This window comes from Ovis aries, chromosome 3 (genome assembly GCF_016772045.2).
Source record: "Ovis aries strain OAR_USU_Benz2616 breed Rambouillet chromosome 3, ARS-UI_Ramb_v3.0, whole genome shotgun sequence".
Classification (NCBI taxonomy): Eukaryota; Metazoa; Chordata; class Mammalia; order Artiodactyla; family Bovidae; genus Ovis; species Ovis aries.
The window spans coordinates 18,697,281-18,714,191 of NC_056056.1; the positions used below are offsets into that span (position 1 = coordinate 18,697,281).

The 16,911-nt window shown below is 49.8% G+C and overlaps 1 protein-coding gene across 3 annotated transcripts in view; it reads left to right on the plus strand.

Moving 5' to 3' along the window:
* ASAP2 (ArfGAP with SH3 domain, ankyrin repeat and PH domain 2) overlaps positions 1-16,911 on the plus strand; it is a 155,836-nt gene that overhangs the window by 65,118 nt on the left and 73,807 nt on the right. For all 3 annotated transcript variants that reach the window (XR_009599750.1, XM_027966504.3, XM_027966506.3), the window contains exon 3: positions 1,484-1,629. Coding sequence is in view for 2 of the 3 variants with exons in the window: in XM_027966504.3 (XP_027822305.1) it covers positions 1,484-1,629 (146 nt within the window). In the remaining variant the exon portion in view is untranslated. The remainder of the gene's footprint in view (positions 1-1,483; positions 1,630-16,911) is intronic.

Below are 16,911 nucleotides of genomic sequence, written 5' to 3' on the forward strand. Positions count from 1 at the left end.
CCACAGGCGGTTTTTTAGGATCCATTCTTTGGTGAAGGAGCTGTAGCTCGGGGCTTTCTGTGATCACCTGGCAGCCCTGGGCCGTCCTCCTTGTGAGGCAGCAGTCTAGAGATGTGGCTGACCTTGCCTAGTGTGGTTCACGTGCAGGCTGGCACGCCCACCCACCCGCCCTGATACACCTGTAGAGTTGTGTCACATTTCTGACTGGAGCCATGGAGGAACAGGACTCAAGTGTCCATGCCAGGAGGCTGTTTTATTAGACTGGTGGGGTCGTTTAAAAATGCTGGCCCTGAAGTGAGAGCTCATGTCCAGCCACATTGGCTAACCAGAATTCCACGTCCCCTTCCCACCCTGCTTCTAATCCTGAGATGGGACTCTTTCTTCTGCAATTTGATAAGGACCTGTGTATGATTTTGATGTCCCACGGGGCCTGGGACCCACAGAGTCGGAGACTCAGAACCCAGGCTTTTCACGCACTAAGCTACTACTGCCTTGGAGCCTAATGGTGGTAAAACACCTTCAGATGGGTGACCAGGGTTTGCTTTTTTCATTCAGACAACACACACGTGGTCTTACATCTCAAGCACAAAGACAAATAAGACCTAGTTCCTCCTGTGTAAGCACCTGGTTTGTTGGGGACCACGCTTACCAAGTGGTTGCATGCTTACCATGCTGAGTGCAAGGCCAGGACGGTGTTGAGGACGTGGGCAGGGGCATGGAAGGCCTGGAGAGGAGGGCAGGGCCCCCGGGCAGAGGGCATGTCATGAAGAGAGGTGCCCCAGCCTGTGCTCCGAGGACTGTGGCTCGTCTGTGTTGCAGGAGAAGCCAGGGTGTGTGGCTGGCTGAGTGTCCTACCAGAGGCTGGATTCCAGGAGAGGACTAGGGCTATGGGCTGCGAGTCCTGCAATCATGGGGGCCATGAGGGGTGGAGGGGGCGTCGCCTTGGGATTTCATCGCATCAGTTAGAGATTGTGGGGCCATGGGGGGAGGTTCCCTTGGGATATCATCGCACCAACTGGACACCGTGGGACTTGTGTGAAGTGCCTCCCTCCTGGTCATCCTGCTTGTTCTTTGGGGTCTGTTGCTGGCGCAGTTGGGGGCTTCCCTGGTGGCTCAAGTAGCAAAGAATCCTCCTGCCAATGTAGGAGACACGAGTTTGATCCCTGGGTCAGGAAGATAACCTCAAGGAGGAAATGGCAACCCGCTTGAGTATTCTTGCCTGGGAAATACCATGGACAGAGGAGCCTGGTGAGCTACATACAGTCCATAGGGTCGCAGAGTCAGACACAACGGAGCACGCACCCACGCTGGTCCGATGGGTGGTTGTTGGGACAGCGGAGTTATTTCTGTCCCTGGTGCGCCTTGACTTTTCTCAGATTTTCAGGCTTTTAACATGTCCAGTTTTGCTGACACATCAGGACCTGGCGGAGGGCGGGCCGGGAGTGTCGATGCCCTGACCGTGCCTCTCGCGTTACCGTTGCAGCGCACGTGGAGAACGAGGAGCAGTACACGCAGGCGCTGGAGAAGTTCGGGGGCAACTGCGTGTGCAGAGATGACCCGGACCTGGGGAGCGCGTTCCTCAAGTTCTCAGTGTTTACCAAGGAGCTGACGGCGCTGTTCAAAAACCTGGTGAGTGTCATGAGCGTGTGAGGCGAACAGGTGGTGCGGACACTCCCGCCCGGAAGGGGACTCCATAGACAGTAATTGAGGTTTGTCTGATGAACGAGGAATACCTTTCCTACCTGCCACAGTACCTAAAAGAATTATATTTTCTATGTACATTAGGTCACTTTGGAATAATTTTAGAATTGTAATTTTTACTCTAGTAAGACTTTTTAAAATTTTAACTCGGCATTTTACAGGTGCACAGCTGAGGCTCAAAATGGATAAATGCATTCATCTTCTTAAGGGGGTCTGAGTTCAATTTTCAGAAGTTTCTTAACTGGGTAGAGTAAGCCTGTTTCTGGTGATTAGAGTAGGTATTTAAACTTCCAGTATTTAATAGATATGTTTCAAACTCGTCTTACACAGCAAGGTAACCTTTAATCAAAGCCCAGAAATTACCGTGAATATTTAAAGGCCATTCATGCTCCCAAATGCAGAACCTAAGGAAAAAAACTCACTTTTTAGAGCAAACGGAAGTACGGACTGAGTAGTTCCTGCCTGTGGTAGGTGCTGGGTAAAACGGGGTGAATGGGTTCTTTCTTGTGCTTGGCAGCCCTGTGTCATCCCCGTTATGGGAGCTGAATTCTGAAGAAGTGGGCAGCCTGAGAGGGAGGGGGTGTGTGACCCTTTGGACAGTTTCTTCCACGAGGGGAATGTACTCGGGGATGGTCCTGGCATCTCTTTCCTGTTTTTCTCTCCTTGGCTTCTCCCAGAGGTCATGGACAACCAGACCAGGTCAAGAACTCAATAATGCTTTCTGTGTAGGTCACAAACAACAGCGTCTTTTTCATTTGTCCTGTCAGCAAGCTCATAACAAGTGAGAAACGAGCTCCTCATTCTTGCAGTGGTGATGGTGGCTGGTTTGGACATCTGGCCTTGGCAGGGCGGAGACAAGGGACCACAGCGTGGGGGTTAATGGCCAGGAGGGGAGAGGACCAGATCGTTACGGCACTCTCGGTCTCTCTCCGTGTCTTCACTTGTGAAATGTTTCCGTTGGAAATGGTAAGAGTAAAAAGCTATTGCTGTGCTGAAGTTCTTTACTTGGGTTAATCTGGAGTCTCTTGGGGCTCTTGTCAAATTTGTCTCCCGTTTGTCAGGTGACAGGCTGACGGCACGCAGACCATACATGGAGCCCGGCTCCCCGCTTCCAGCCCCACTCCCTCCCCAAACACGGGCACTTGGCTTGTTAGGGCCTCACCGCTGAGTCACAGGGGAACTTTTCTTCCCCCGCAGCCAACTGGAGAAACTGCACGGTCCCAGGGAAGTTCTCTTTAAACACTGACATGCGGGGGGTCTTCTAGTGTAAAACCAGCCTGCGGACTAATCCCCCAAGCCCGTAATCCCCCAGCCCCTCGGGAGGTAAGCCCCTTTCTGTCTCACTGAGCTGCCAGCCAGCTGCCACATGCCTCCCTCTTAAATATGAATGAACTGCCCCCAGAATCAAACAGACCAAAATAAACAGAAGGAAGATCTGAGGAGGGAGCAGACAATGCAAAGAACAGAAGATAACTTTAAAGAAGCTACATTTAATTCCTCAAAAGAAATCGGAAGGGAGAGTGGGATACAGCTTGTCGTTAAAGAGGGGGAGACAGTTAACGTAGGAAAATATGACATTGGAAATCCTACGAGAAGGGATAGAGTAAGACAAGTCTCTCAAAAATAGATCAAAAGGACCAACCAGGACCAAAAAGTGGGGGAGCAGTTAAAGGATGGGTCGGGGATTAATCCTCAAGGTCCATTGTCCAACTGACAGGCGTTTTACAATAAGAGAGTAGGAGAGAGAGGAGGACAACCAAGTGAAAGACGGTTCCTGAAACTAGATGGAAGGGCCCAGGGCAGTGAGGGAAAGGACCTGCCCACCCCAAGGCATCCCCTGTGAAATGGCGAAAGACCTTAAATGCCTTCAGAAAGAACACACAGGATTAAGCATCAGGATGGCACTGGCCGTCTCAACAGTAACCCTCGAAACTTTGAAAGGTCTGGAACGTTGCTGCTAAAATCCTGGGGAACATAGTCTAACCTTAATGAGGCCCAGCACCTGAGCATGAACGTAGACTTAAGAGATGTTTCAGACATGCAAAGCTCCCAAACGTCATTTCTCTGAAACTCCTAGAGGTTGTGCTTGAGCACCGTGAAGAGGGAAGCCAAAAAAGAGGAAGATGTGTGAGTCAGGGACCAGGATCCAACCAGAAAAAAAGCAGTGAAAGGGGTCCCAGGAGGACAGAGAAGGGGAAGAGTCAGCGCCATGACTGAGCGGGTGGCGTGAAGGCAGGAAAGGGAGGCCAGGGGCCAGGGTCTGTCCCCCACCGCGAGCAGAGAAGAAGACCCTGGGTCTTCTCTCAGCCGATCTCCACTCAGGTTTTCTCAGCTGTGAGATGGAGATGATGACGCCATGCCTAGTTTTGTTAGGAGCACAGCCAGTTGCTTTTGCACATCTTAGCTTATTTCATCCTTGTAGCAATCCCATAAGGTGAGTCAGTATTGTCCCCACTTTGTAGGTTAGGTAACTGGAGCCCTGCTGGTTTAAAGAGCTCATCTCCCTCCCGGCGGCTCTCAGTCCTTGCCAGCCTTTGGACGTGCGCCTCCAGGTGCAGACGAGCCCACCTGCATCGATCCATATGGTGGACTCCTACGTGAAGTAGCTTGTCCTCAGCTTTAACATGAGCAGCTGCAGTTAGACAAAAGCAGGCCCTTTGTTTCTTGATTTTCTGCAAAACTAAAAGCAGAGCAGGGCCTGGACATTGTGACGGGTACACTGTCACGTGGGGCCACTACCGCATGGTTCTGCCATCCCAGGCACATCAGAACCCCTGCCAGGGACAGTTGGGAGTCACATCTGGGTCTTAAAACCCCAATCCCATGCCCTTTCCCCTTGGTATTTAAAGGAATTTAGGCCCCTTGTCACCTCCTTGGGAGGAAAAAGGGACAGAACAAAAGGGAAGGCAATGCAGGGAAAAATGTGGCATAAAGACAGGCCCCTGGGTTTTATTACTGCAGCCACGAGGCATCTGACCCCGCTGCTGCCTCATCCTAAAACAGGGGTGAGAAAACCGCCCTGCCTCACCTGGCCAGCATCAGGATAACAGGGATCAGTGGGAAGGGCTGTTGGTAAATTAGAAACCCAGCACATAGGTGTCATGTCTGTGTTACTGTGGTCAGGTAACTTACTACAGGGCTTCCCTGGTGGCTCAGATGGTAAAGAATCTGTCTGCAATGCAGGAGACATGGGTTCGATCCCTGGGTCAGGAAGATCCCCTGGAGAAGGGAATGGCAACCCACTCCAGCGTTCTTGCCTGGAGAATTCCACGTGCAGAGGAGCCTGATGGGCTACAGCCCATGGGGTTGCAAAAGAGTCAGACACGACTGAGTGACTGAGCAAAAGAAATTTACTACAGCTCGGACGGCAGTAGCTCTGAGTCCAGGTGCATAACTGTCATTTTGGTTTTTTTACTCTCCTGTTTCCAAGCAGATAGCTTATTTGTGTGCAAATTCGCATTCCCAGGCCAGGTGCCCCTGGCAGGGTTGGTGCTGCAGGTCTGTGGCCTTAAGGACGCCAAGGGGCTGCTTCTAAGAAGCTATCAATGAGAGTGAGCTGCTTATAGGAGAATTCTCCTTTTTTGGTATTTTGTATACCATTCTTACTCCTATTTTGGTCAAATCTGTTCTATCTCTTGTTTTAAAAGCCTGGCTTTTGCTTTTCTCTCAGGCATTCAAAAACCATTTCAGTTCCACGTAGCCAAGAGCCTCAGTTTTACCTCCTCGTCCAGAAAGAATAATAATTACCACCTACCTGTTCTTCAGGATGAAAGAATGAATATAAAGCAGTTAGAACATCTCCCAGAGAAAAGCTAACTTAACATAGAGTAATGATGTTGTTACTAATGGGTGAGATTCTCACCTTCAGAGAGGCTATGAATTCTCTCTGCAGTGATGCAGGAGAAAGCAAAAAGCAAGGTTGCCCCCAGAAATGTAACAGGTGTGAAGTCAGGCTGGTGATAAAGTCAGCCCAGTCTCCTGTGTTCGTGGAAAGGTCTTGCAAGGCTGTTTCAGTGTTACGACAGGGCCTTCTGAATGCATTTAACTCAGTTCTAATCAGACGGATGAACCTAGAGACTATTCTACAGAGTGAAGTCAGTCAGAAAGAGAAAGACAAATACTGTTTATTAATGCATATATATGGAATCTAGAAAGAGGGTACTGACGAGCCTGTTTGCAGGGCAGAGGTGGAGACGCAGACATAGAGAACAGACTTGCGAGCACTGGGGGTGGAAGGAGAGGGTGGGATGAACTGAGAGAGTGGCACTGAAACACGTACATTACCACGTGTAAAATTAGAGAGCCGCTGGAAATTTGCTGTACGGCACAGGTGGCCCAAGTCCAGTGCTCTGTGACAACCCAGGGGGTGAGCTGGGCTGGGCTGGGAGGTGGGAGGGAGGTTCAAGAGGGAGGGCCCATAGGTATACCAATGACTGATTTATACTGATGTTTGGCAGAAGCCAGGGCTTCCCTGGTGGCTCAGTGGTAAAGAATCCGCCTGCAATGCAGGAGACCTGGGTTTGATCCCTGGGTCGGGAAGATCCCCTGGAGGAGGGCACGGCAGCTCACTCACTCCAGTCCTCTTTCCAGGAGAATCTCATGGACTGAGGAGCCTGGCAGGCTACAGTCCATAAGGTCGCAGAGAGTCGGACATGGCTGAGTGAGCACGCACGCACACGTGGCAGAAGCCAACACAATATTGTAAAGCCGTGTTCCTCCAACTGAAAATAATTTTTTAAATAAGTGGCCTTTTAGTGAAGGGCTGCGTGAAAGGACAGATTTCCTGAAAGTTCAGTTGCAGGTATGTCATGTCCAGCTCTGTTTTCAGAGAATGGCTCATGAAATATCTACCCTCAGATCGTAAACCTGCCCCAGGTGAGAGCATGGCCCAGGACGGAGCTCCAGGGTGAGAGCTGACAGCGGCCCAGGGGCTGAGGAATTTCACTTCACTCTCATGAAAAGAGGAACCTAAAGTCCCATTGACCAACGTGTACGGAAGTTAAAAAAATTTTTTTTAACACACGATTGGAGTTAGAAGACATTAATAGCCACAGAGCAAAGAGCTAGTAAGGTTGCTGGGGAGAGTGTGGCTTTGTCCCTGTGATGCGGGCAGGGCCCAACAGGGAGGCCTGAGGCAGCAGATGCTGATTCTCCATGATAACGAAGCTCATCACGTTTTGCTCACCGTGGAGCTCACTTAAGCAGAGGCTCTCAGCCTCAGTGATCCTGTACAGTTTCTCCTGTTTTCGTGTCTACTGAAATGTCTTACATTCTTTCTCTTCTTAAAGCATTTTTAAAAATTGCAATAGAGTTAATTTACAGTGTTGTGTTAGTTTCAGTATGTAGCAGAGTGAGTCAGTTACACAGGTATATTCTTTCTCAGATTCTTCTCCTTTGTAGGTTATTATACGACTTTGACTGTAGTTCCCTGTACAGCAGGTGCCTGTTGTTCCTGTGTTTTATCTATAGTGTGTGTGTGTTAATTCCAAACTCCACATGTGCCCCTGTCCCCGCTGTCTCCTCTGATAACCGTAAGTTTGCTTTCTGTGTCTGTTTTCCATTTTTTTTAAAATGTCCTACAGTATTTTTTCAGCGGGGGCATTGATCGTAATTTCATCTTTAGAGGAGGAAGGTTTACCATTGTCTCAGTTCAGCTCAGTCGCTCAGTCGTGTCCGACTCTTTGTGACCCCGTGGACTGCAGCACTCCATGTCCACATCACCAGCTCCTGGAGTTTACTCAGATTCGTGCCCATCGAGTCAGTGATGCCATCAAACCATCTCATCCTCTGTCATTCCCTTCTCCTTCCCACCTTCAATCTCTCCCAGCATCAGGGCCTTTTCCAATGAGTCAGTTCTTCATATCAGGTGGCCAAAGGATTGGAGTTTCAGCTTCAACATCAGTCCTTCCAATGAATATTCAGGACTGATCTCCTTTAGGATGGACTGGTTGGATCTCCTTGCAGTCCAAGGGACTCTCAAGAGTCTTCTCCAAAACCACAGTTCAGAAGCATCAGTTCTTCACCACTCAGCTTTCTTTATAGTCCAACTCTCACATCCATACATGACTACTGGAAAAACCATAGCTTTGACTAGACAGATCTTTGTTGGCAAAGTAATGTTGTACAGTTGTCTAGGGCATAAATTAAGGAGCTGTGCTGAGCTCTAGAGAAACCCCCCAGTGCCTGGTACCTGCTACGTAGGAGTACCTGCCCTTAGACTGGTGTCAGACTGTCAGATTTCCATTTTCAAGGTCTGGTGTGTTTTTTTTTTTTTTTTAAATATCCTGACACTGTTTGCCCCGCTAATTGCTGGTCTCCACCTCTCTTAGCGCCTGCTTCCCCAGCACTGTGAGCTGGAGAATGCATGACCAGCTGCTTAGGTTGTACACAGAGTAGGAGTCTGTGAGCCTTGAGTGGGAGGGCTTGAAGGCTGGGGCTTCCCTAGGGGAACAGAGTTCTGATGGACCTACTGACAGTCATGTTGGACACCTGGAAACCTCTGCTGTGAATGATTTTTGTCTGGCCTGATGATATATGCTTGGAAATTCTTTTTGCTGAAGACTCTTGAGAGTGCCTTGGACAGCAAGGAGATCAAACCAGCCAATCCTGAAGGAAATCAACCCTGAATATTCATTGGAAGAAAACTGATGCTGAAGCTGAGGCTTCAACGCTTTGGCCACCTGATGCGAAGAGCCGACTCATTGGAAAAGACCCTGGTTGATGGGAAAGGTTGAAGACAGAAGGAGAGGGCAACAGAGGATGAGATGGTTGGATGGCATCACCGACTCAATGGACGTGAGTTTGAACAAGCTCCGGGAGATGGGGAAGGACAGGGAAGCCTGGCATTCTGCAGTCCATGGTATTGTCGAGTTGGACACAACTGAATGACTGAACGAGAACACCACAAGACTTCAACAGCACAAGCTGTTTCCTATACTTACAGATTGCTGACCCGAATGAGAGCATGTCCTTAGTTGGATCAAAACAACAAAAGCAGTAAGGCTACTTGCTATCAGAGCCCATGTTTGGTTGTAGCACAGATACTACCCCGTACGCGTTGTACTTCGATTCTTTTTTTTTTTTTTCCAGAAAGGCAGGGCCACTTCATTGTAACTCCTATGGTACATTGACTCCTCAAGGTCAGAGAAGGTGGGAAAAGCCCTGGAGAGGCGGGCCCAGGAGGAGAGCTCAGCTGAGAAGAGTGAGCGAGTGCCTGTTGGGGGCACCCAGTTCCCCGGGCAGGAAGCACTCACTGCTCCCATCAGGGCTACTTTTATTAGGATGCTCTGTGGGCCGACCCAGCCCTGTACAAATGCTGCGGAGGCCTGAGGTGTGACCTCGGAAGGTGCCGAGGTGACGCTCACGGCCTTGGGTGCTTGGGTCCTCAGTATAGGTGGGCGGGGGTTCTGGGGGTTATCCCAGGGTCCATCCATGTCCAGGCCCTTTGCCAAGTTCATGAACACATCGCTTCCCTTAAAAGTGAAAGTGTTCGTTACTCAGTCTGTCTGACTCTTTGTGACCCCATGGACTGTAGACTGCCATGCTCCTCTGACCATGGCGTTTTCCAGGCCAAACATCACTGGAGCGGGTTGCCATTTCTTTCTCCAGGGGATCTTCCTGACGCAGGGATCAAACCCCTGTGTCCAGCATTGCACGCAGCCTTTACCCCTGGAGCCATCAGGGGAGCCCTCCTTTAAACCTAAAATTTGACAAGCTGCATCAGTACTTGTACATTGTAAATTCTGGTTTACAAGGCTCTTGGACATCATTTGTTTCATTTGCCATCCCCAGAGTCCTCGTCTTGCCCTCAAAGAGCCCTAGCCTTGCACTCAAGTGGAGTCACCTGGAGCTACTTAGACACGCAGGACCCCACTGCCCACCCCCAGACCCTTGTCTGCTAGGCCTGCCGAACTCCATTTTCCCAGGGTACAAATCAGCCCATTCAAGTCTGAGAAGCATCGCCTGAGAGCAGAAATTCTCAAAGTATGGTCCATGGACCAGCAATAGCATCATCTGGAACTAGTTAAAAGACCCAGGCCCCACATACACCTACTGAATCGTGGTTCTCAAGCTTCACCCAGTGACAGCACCTGAGCAGCTGCTAGAACACTCTGCTGGGCACCATCTCCCAGAGTTCACTCTCCATTCGCATTTCTAATCAGTCCTGGTGACACTGAGCTTGGTGTCGGAACCAGCTGTGCTAAGGACAGCCCAGTGGACCACTTCCCATCTTCCCCTGGGGAGACTGAGGCCAGGATGCCAGAGTGTACACTCGGCCGCGTGTCCACCCTTAAGTTCTCAGAGCTGATGCATTGGAAAAGGTGCTTTTGTTTTTGGTGATAGCTTAACTCAGCAACTTTAACATCACATGGGTTTTAGAAGACGCTGTGGGTTGATGAGTACTGGGCTTTTCTCTGCCGGCCCCCGCGCCTCTCAGAGCTGACCACACGGCTGTAGGTGGGCTGCGGTGGGTCGTTTCGTCATCTGCTCCCCAGTGAAAGAGGGTCGCTGTTTTCTCTGCACTTAGAACCTGAAAGATCAAAGTGGAGTGACTGCCAGAGACGCAGCGCTAAAGGCAGAAACCGGGTCAGCTGTCTCCCTGCTTTCTTGTGTGAAAGTTGCCAGTGTTTTTGGCAGCTGCCTGGTTTTGATCTTTCAGTTTGCGTTAAACACTCAGGGACTGCGTGGGCTCCCCGTCTCCCTTTTTAATTAAACAAACCATCAGAGTGACTCTGCTGCCAAGAACCAGGCCTGGGCGCGTGTGTGCATGAGGGCCCCATGTGAGAGAGCGAGCAGGACACTACCTGGTATGTGCACCCATGTGCACGTGTGGTAGGCCTGCAGCAATGTTTTCACCAGTCCCTGGGGAGAAATCACCAAAAATGAAAGTGGCCTAGATGGTTTTCCTGTGTGTCTGTGTGTCTCTGAGAAACTGCTCTGTGGACTGGAAAAAGGGAACCCCGATGTAGACGGCACGTCGTGGAGGGTGGGCACCTCCAGGGGGAGCAGGTGTTCGGCCTTCCAACCCAGGGATGGAACCCAGATGTCCTGCATCACAGGCGGATTCTCTGCCGTCTGAGCTACCAGGGAAGGAAGCCCTTTGTAAGATCTGTAGCAGCTCCCAGACTGGAAAGAACTCAGAAACCTGTCAGCGGGTGTGTGGATAAGCCAGGTGATGGAAAACTGTTCCGCAGGAATGGGAGGGAGCCACTGATGCAGCAACACTGATGGCTCTCAAAGCAAGGATGAAGGAAGCCGGCAGAAAGCAGTGCACCGTGTAGGATTTCACGTATGTGAAGCCCTGGAAAATGCAGGTTACTCTGTGAAGACAGAAGCAGATCAGCTGTTGCCTGGAGACTGGAGATGGAGGAATGAGCAGCTGGGAGGTAGGGATTGCAGAAAGGCCCTGGAGGTGACGGGTGCATTCACTATCTGGATTTGGGCAGTGGTTTTCTGGGTGCGTGTATGCATCATACCTCAGAGCTGCTTACCGTTTTCTTGAGGTTGCTCATGTAAAGCATTGCTGTCCACCGGAACCGTGTGTTGATGGACATGGTCTGCATTAGCTCTATCCAGTATCAGAAACCACTCACCCCCCGTGGCTCTTGTGCACTTGAAACATGCTAGCACAGCTGAGGAACTCAGTTTCAAACTTGATTTAGTTTTAAGCCACTTCAATTTGGATGGGCCTGTGTAGCTAGTGTCTGTTGTACTGGACTGCACAGGTGTAAAGCCTTTCCTATTACTGTAACACACCCTGCATGCGCACACACACAGACTCTCTCCCTCCCTCCCTGCCCCGGGTCTCAGGCTCCAGCTCCTGGAGGAGTCTTCGCAGCTCCAGGCAGGTATACCTGCTTCCTCTGTGCATGTCCTTGGCTCATGCCAAAGCCTCTGCTAGGAATGCCCTTGTTTGAAGCAGTGAGGTCTGAGGTCTTTGCAGCTCTCCGCCCTCCCACACAGAGGCGCTGCGGGGGCCTGAGCACGTATGAACAGGTGTTTGCCCTTCTTTGAAATCTTTACCTCCTTAACTCTGTGATTTCCAGTAGTCATGTATGGATGTGAGAGTTAGACTAAAAAGAAAGATGAGCACCAAAGAATGGATGCTTTTGAACTGTGGTGTTGGAGAGGACTCTTGAGAGTCCCTTGAACTGCAAGGAGATCCAACCAGTCCATCCTAAAGGAAGTCAGTCCTGAATATCCATTGGAAGGACTGATGTTGAAGCTGAAGCTCCAATCCTTTGGCCACCTGATGCAAAGAACTGACTCATTGGAAAAGACCCTGATGCTGGGAGGGATTGAGGGCAGGAGGAAAAGGGGACGAGAGAGGATGAGATGGTTGGATGGCATCACCAACTCAATGGACATGAGTTTGAGTAAACTCTGGGAGCTCGTGGTGGACAGAGAGGCCTGACGTGCTGCAGTCCATATGGTTTCAAAGAGTTGGACACGACTGAGTGATTGAACTGAACTGAACTCTGTGACTGAGCAGCATTTGCTCAAGTTAAAAAGGAAACAAAACCCTGCAGATCCCAGTGTCATCATTTCGGTCTCTGCTTTCTCATAGATTAGGCATATTAAAATAAGCTTATGTGACACAGCTACATTTCAGGTAAGGCTCTTCAGCCATGTTTTATATATGGCCTTTTAAGGAAACACTGATTGTCCCAGAAGAGTTGGCCACTATGAAGGGTTTTTGAGGAGAGCCCTTAAAAGACCTGTTCTTTTCTAGACTCGAAAGCCAAGAAGATTCTGCCCAGCAGCTTTTCTGTCCCGAGTCTTCTAGTTGTTTGCTGTTCAGCTGCTAAGTCATTTGGACTCTTTGCAACCCCATGAACTGCAGCATGCCAGGCTTTCCTGTCCTTCACCATCTCCTGGAGCTTGCCAACTCATGGTCATAGAGTTGATGATGCCATCCAACCATCTCATCCTCTGTCGTCCCCTTCTCTTGCCCTCAGTCTTGCCCAGCATCAGGTTCTTTTCCAGTGAGTCAGTTCTTTCCATCAGGTGGCCAACGTATTGGAGTTTTAGCTTCAGCATCAGTCCTTCCAGGGGGTATTCAGGATTGATCTCCTTTAGGATGGACTGGTTGGATCTCCTTGCAGTCGAAGGCTCTTCTCTTTGCTGCTCCTGAAAATAGTGTGCTGAGATGTGAGAATCCTTTCTAGCTTCAGGCTTCCGGATGGATCCCCAGGGCAGCACACGTGTACTTATTGCCCGAGTCGGGAAGGAGGATGCTTGCGGGGTCCTGGGGGTCAGGCTGGGACCAGGGGCGGAGCTTTGCCTGGCTCAGCAGCTGCTGGTGACCAGTGATGAGCTGAAGGAGCAGCTGAGACCTTGCCCCTATGTCAGGGGAAGAGTTGGGGTGGGAGTGGATTTTAGAGTATGAAAGTGGCAAAGCTAGGGTTGAGGAATTTTGAGACCAAAACATAACAATTAGGAAGAAGCCATGTGGGAAGATGGCTGCTGTCTGGCTGTATTCCCCCACTGCCCCCATCTCCTTATCTGTGTCTGCTGATCAGCTGTGATGTTACCGAGGCTGCCCTTGGTCTCTGATAGCCTGTCTGCCTGTCTCTCCACGACTGACTCATTCTTCTCCTTCTGAGATTATGGACATTTGATCACTTATCAATTCTTCCTGTCAAGACATATCCAAGGGAACCCAGGAAAAGGGGAGACAGAGAAGGGGAAGACTGTTAAAGATTGCCTATGTGCTCTCGGTGTTAGATCCTACTTTCTAGCAGCGATTAAGAGTCATAATTTATACTCAGATCGAGCTTGGTGTTTCAGAAAAGCCGTTTTACTTACACTTGTTAAAACTAAGTCAGAAAAGTCAGAGGATAAGAGAAAGCCCAGTGCTTGCTTGGTGCTAAGGAAAATATTTGTGTTGGGTCGCCCAGGGGTAGTTTTAATTCTTCCCATAGATCATAATGGTTACATTGCTGGTGAGTTGAGGCTGGAGCCACTGAGCACGACGTATGTGCAGTGAGCCCTTGGCTGTGGTTTTCACCTCTCGTGGCCGGAATGGGGATGGTTTGTTCAGCTATGGACCTGAGACTGCGGGACAGCTCTGGTACAGGCTGTCTGAGGGAGGCCCGGAGCTGGTCCTTCCTGTGCCGGGCCCAGACAGGACACCTGGGCTCCGCACACGGTTCAGGGCTCAGGCGGAGACTAGGACCAGTCATTTCCTGGACACTCACGCTGAGTCACTGTGTGTTGTTCAGGTTGCGTATGAGGGCAGGTAGACGCAAAGGGCCGGAGAAGGCAATAGCACCCATTCCAGTACTCTTGCCTGGAAAATCCCATGGATGGAGGAGCCTGGAAGGCTGCAGTCCATGGGGTCGGTGAGGGTCGGACACGACTGAGCAACTTCACTTTCACTTTTCTCTTTCATGCTTTGGAGAAGGAAATGGCAACCCACTCCAGTGTTCTTGCCTGAAGAATCCCAGGGACGGGGGAGCCTGGTGGGCTACCGTCTATGGGGTTGCACAGAGTCGGACACGACTGAAGCAACTTAGCAGCAGCAGCAGACGCAAAGGGAAGGCAGAGGCTGGAGCCGGGAGTGCGGGTGGGGTGCTTTGCTAGTGGCAGTTCTGCATATGTTCATAACAGTTTCTTCTTTAAAAAAGGAAAAGCAGCTTTATGAGCTGTATTGTATATCATAAAATTCACCCATTCCATTTCCACAAGTCAGAGATTTCTAGTAGCTTTACCAAGAGTGCAGCCGCCACCTCGAATCAATTTGGGGACATTTCCTCTCCCTCCCCCCCCACCGTAAGGTCCTTCCCATCCCCTCATAGTTAATCCCCATTTCACCCCCAGCCCCAGGCAACTACTGATCTACTTTCCATCTCTTTTGTAGTAATTTCGCTAATTATGTTCTAATTAGAGAAGTAATAGCTTCTTATTTTAGATCATTTGAGTAACCCCAGAAAGAGAAGTGGCTGAAAGGAGGGCCAGAACCCCCTTGGTGGGATCCTCTCCAGGCTGCTCTTTCTAGCTTTTACCTTCCGCTGCCCCCTCCGCCCACCTGGCCGAGGTGCTTTCCCTTCTGCTCCATCCTGTGCCGGGATGCCCTCCACCCACTCCCACAGCAGAGTCCTCCCCGTCTTTGAAGGTCCGTCCCATGTAATCTCCCGTCAGCAAAAGATTTCCCTGGTGTTGAAACTGAAAGCGATTCTCTCTTCTGAGCAATTCCATGGTGTTCTATTCATGGCTCATAAGGGTTCCGTGTGGCACATACATGCTTCATCTTCCTTACTAAACGGTGAGTCAGGAGGACTGAGCTTCTGTCTAATGCGTCTTTGTCTCCCAAGCCCTCTCACCTGCTCCATCTCCCATTGCTCCCTGAGGGCCCCGTGTGCCTCCTTCATCACTGTCATCACGGCTGTGATGGCTGTTGCGTGTCACACCCACCTTGTCCCAAGTGTCCAGCGTGAAAGCTGGCCCTGTGTTTGCACATTCTTAGGTTTTTTACTCTAATGTTTAATTCTCGGGTGCTGAAGCCTAGTTTACCTCTTCTCACCTAATACCTGTCCTCACCTGACTTCTTATTTCAATTAAAAAAATAATAATAATAAAGTCTTTTTTTTTCTTTTTTTGGCCACACCACACAGCTTGTGAGATTTTAGTTCCCTGACCAGGGGTTGAACCCAGGCCCTCTGCAGTGAGAGTGCAGAGTCCTAACTACTGGACTGCCAGGGAATTCCCGATAACAGTCTTAAAATAGACATGTAAACAAATTCTGGGTGCTGTTCTTCTTCCCCTCTGTGCAGAACCTTGTTTTTCTCTCATTCATGCATGCACTCACACATAATGCACCTCTCATAGAAACACACCAGAGTTCTTCCTAGAAACACAAGTTTTAATCAGCAAGCACCTTATTCTTTTTTTCCCCCAACAACACCATGTATCTGTTTGTTCTGGTATCTTTAGCTCAGCCTCCTGCCCTGAGCTGCTCTGACGCCCCCTCCCCAGGCCGTTCCTGCTGCCCCCAGTCTTACACTGGCCTCGTCCAGGCAGCACTCAGGACTAAACAGACCTGTCCGACTCCAGCCAGGACTCTGCAGTCCAGTGGGCGAAGGGGCAGAGTCAAGGCTTAGGAACTGGAACAGTCACTTTTTTTCCAAGCCCAAGTCAGCCCACCTGACTGCTCAGAACCACTGTTATCTGTACAGAGTCCAACATGTTGCATGTTGTGTGTCTTACACTTTTGTTTAATTCTTGGTGTCTACATATTTATGAAGACTCTTGAGAGTCCCTTGGACTGCAAGGAGATCAAGCCAGTCAACCCTAAAGGAAATCAACCCTGAATGTTCATGGGAAGGACTGATGCTAAAGCTGAAACTCCAGTCCTTTGGGCACCTGATTTGAGGAGCTGAGTCATTGGAAAAGATCCTGACGCTGGGAAAGATTGAAGGCAGGAGGAAGAGAGCAGCAGAGGATGAGATGGTTGGATGGCATCACTGACTTGATGGACGTGAGTTTGAGTAGGCTCTGGGAGTTGATGATGGACAGGCAAGCCTGGCGTGCTGCAGTCCATGGGTTCGCAAAGAGTTGGACACGGCTTAATGACTAAACAACAATATATTCTTCCTCTGAGATGGCAAACATTGATTTGTTCATTTGTAGCCAGCTTTCTGCTGTCTGTAAAATAGGTGCTCGATAAATACATGGTGAATGAGTTAATGAATTTCCACATTCATAATGTGATGTTTAAAGCTATTTATGTATCTCTAGATTCTGTCTCTTATTGTTGTTCAGTTCAGTCACTCAGTCGAGTCCGACTCTTTGTCACCCCATGGACTGTAGCACACCAGGCTTCCATGTCCTTCATCTCCCAGAGCTTGCTCAAACTCATGTCCATTGAGGCAGTGGTGCCATCCAACCATCTTATCCTCTGTTGTCTCCTCCTGCCTTCAGTCTTTCCCAGCATCAGGGCCTTTTCCAATGAGTCCATTGGCTCTTCACATCAGCTGGCCAAAGTATTGGAGCTTCAATATCAGTCCTTCCAATGAATATTCAGGGTTGATTTCCTTTAGGATTGACTGGTTGGATCTCCTTGCAGTCCAAGGGACTCTCAAAACTCTTCTCCAACACCACAGTTCAAAAGCATCAATTCTTCAGTGTTCAGCCTTCTTTATGGTCCAACTCTCACATCCATATATGACTACTGGGAAAACCATAGCTTTGACTAGATGGACCTTGGTT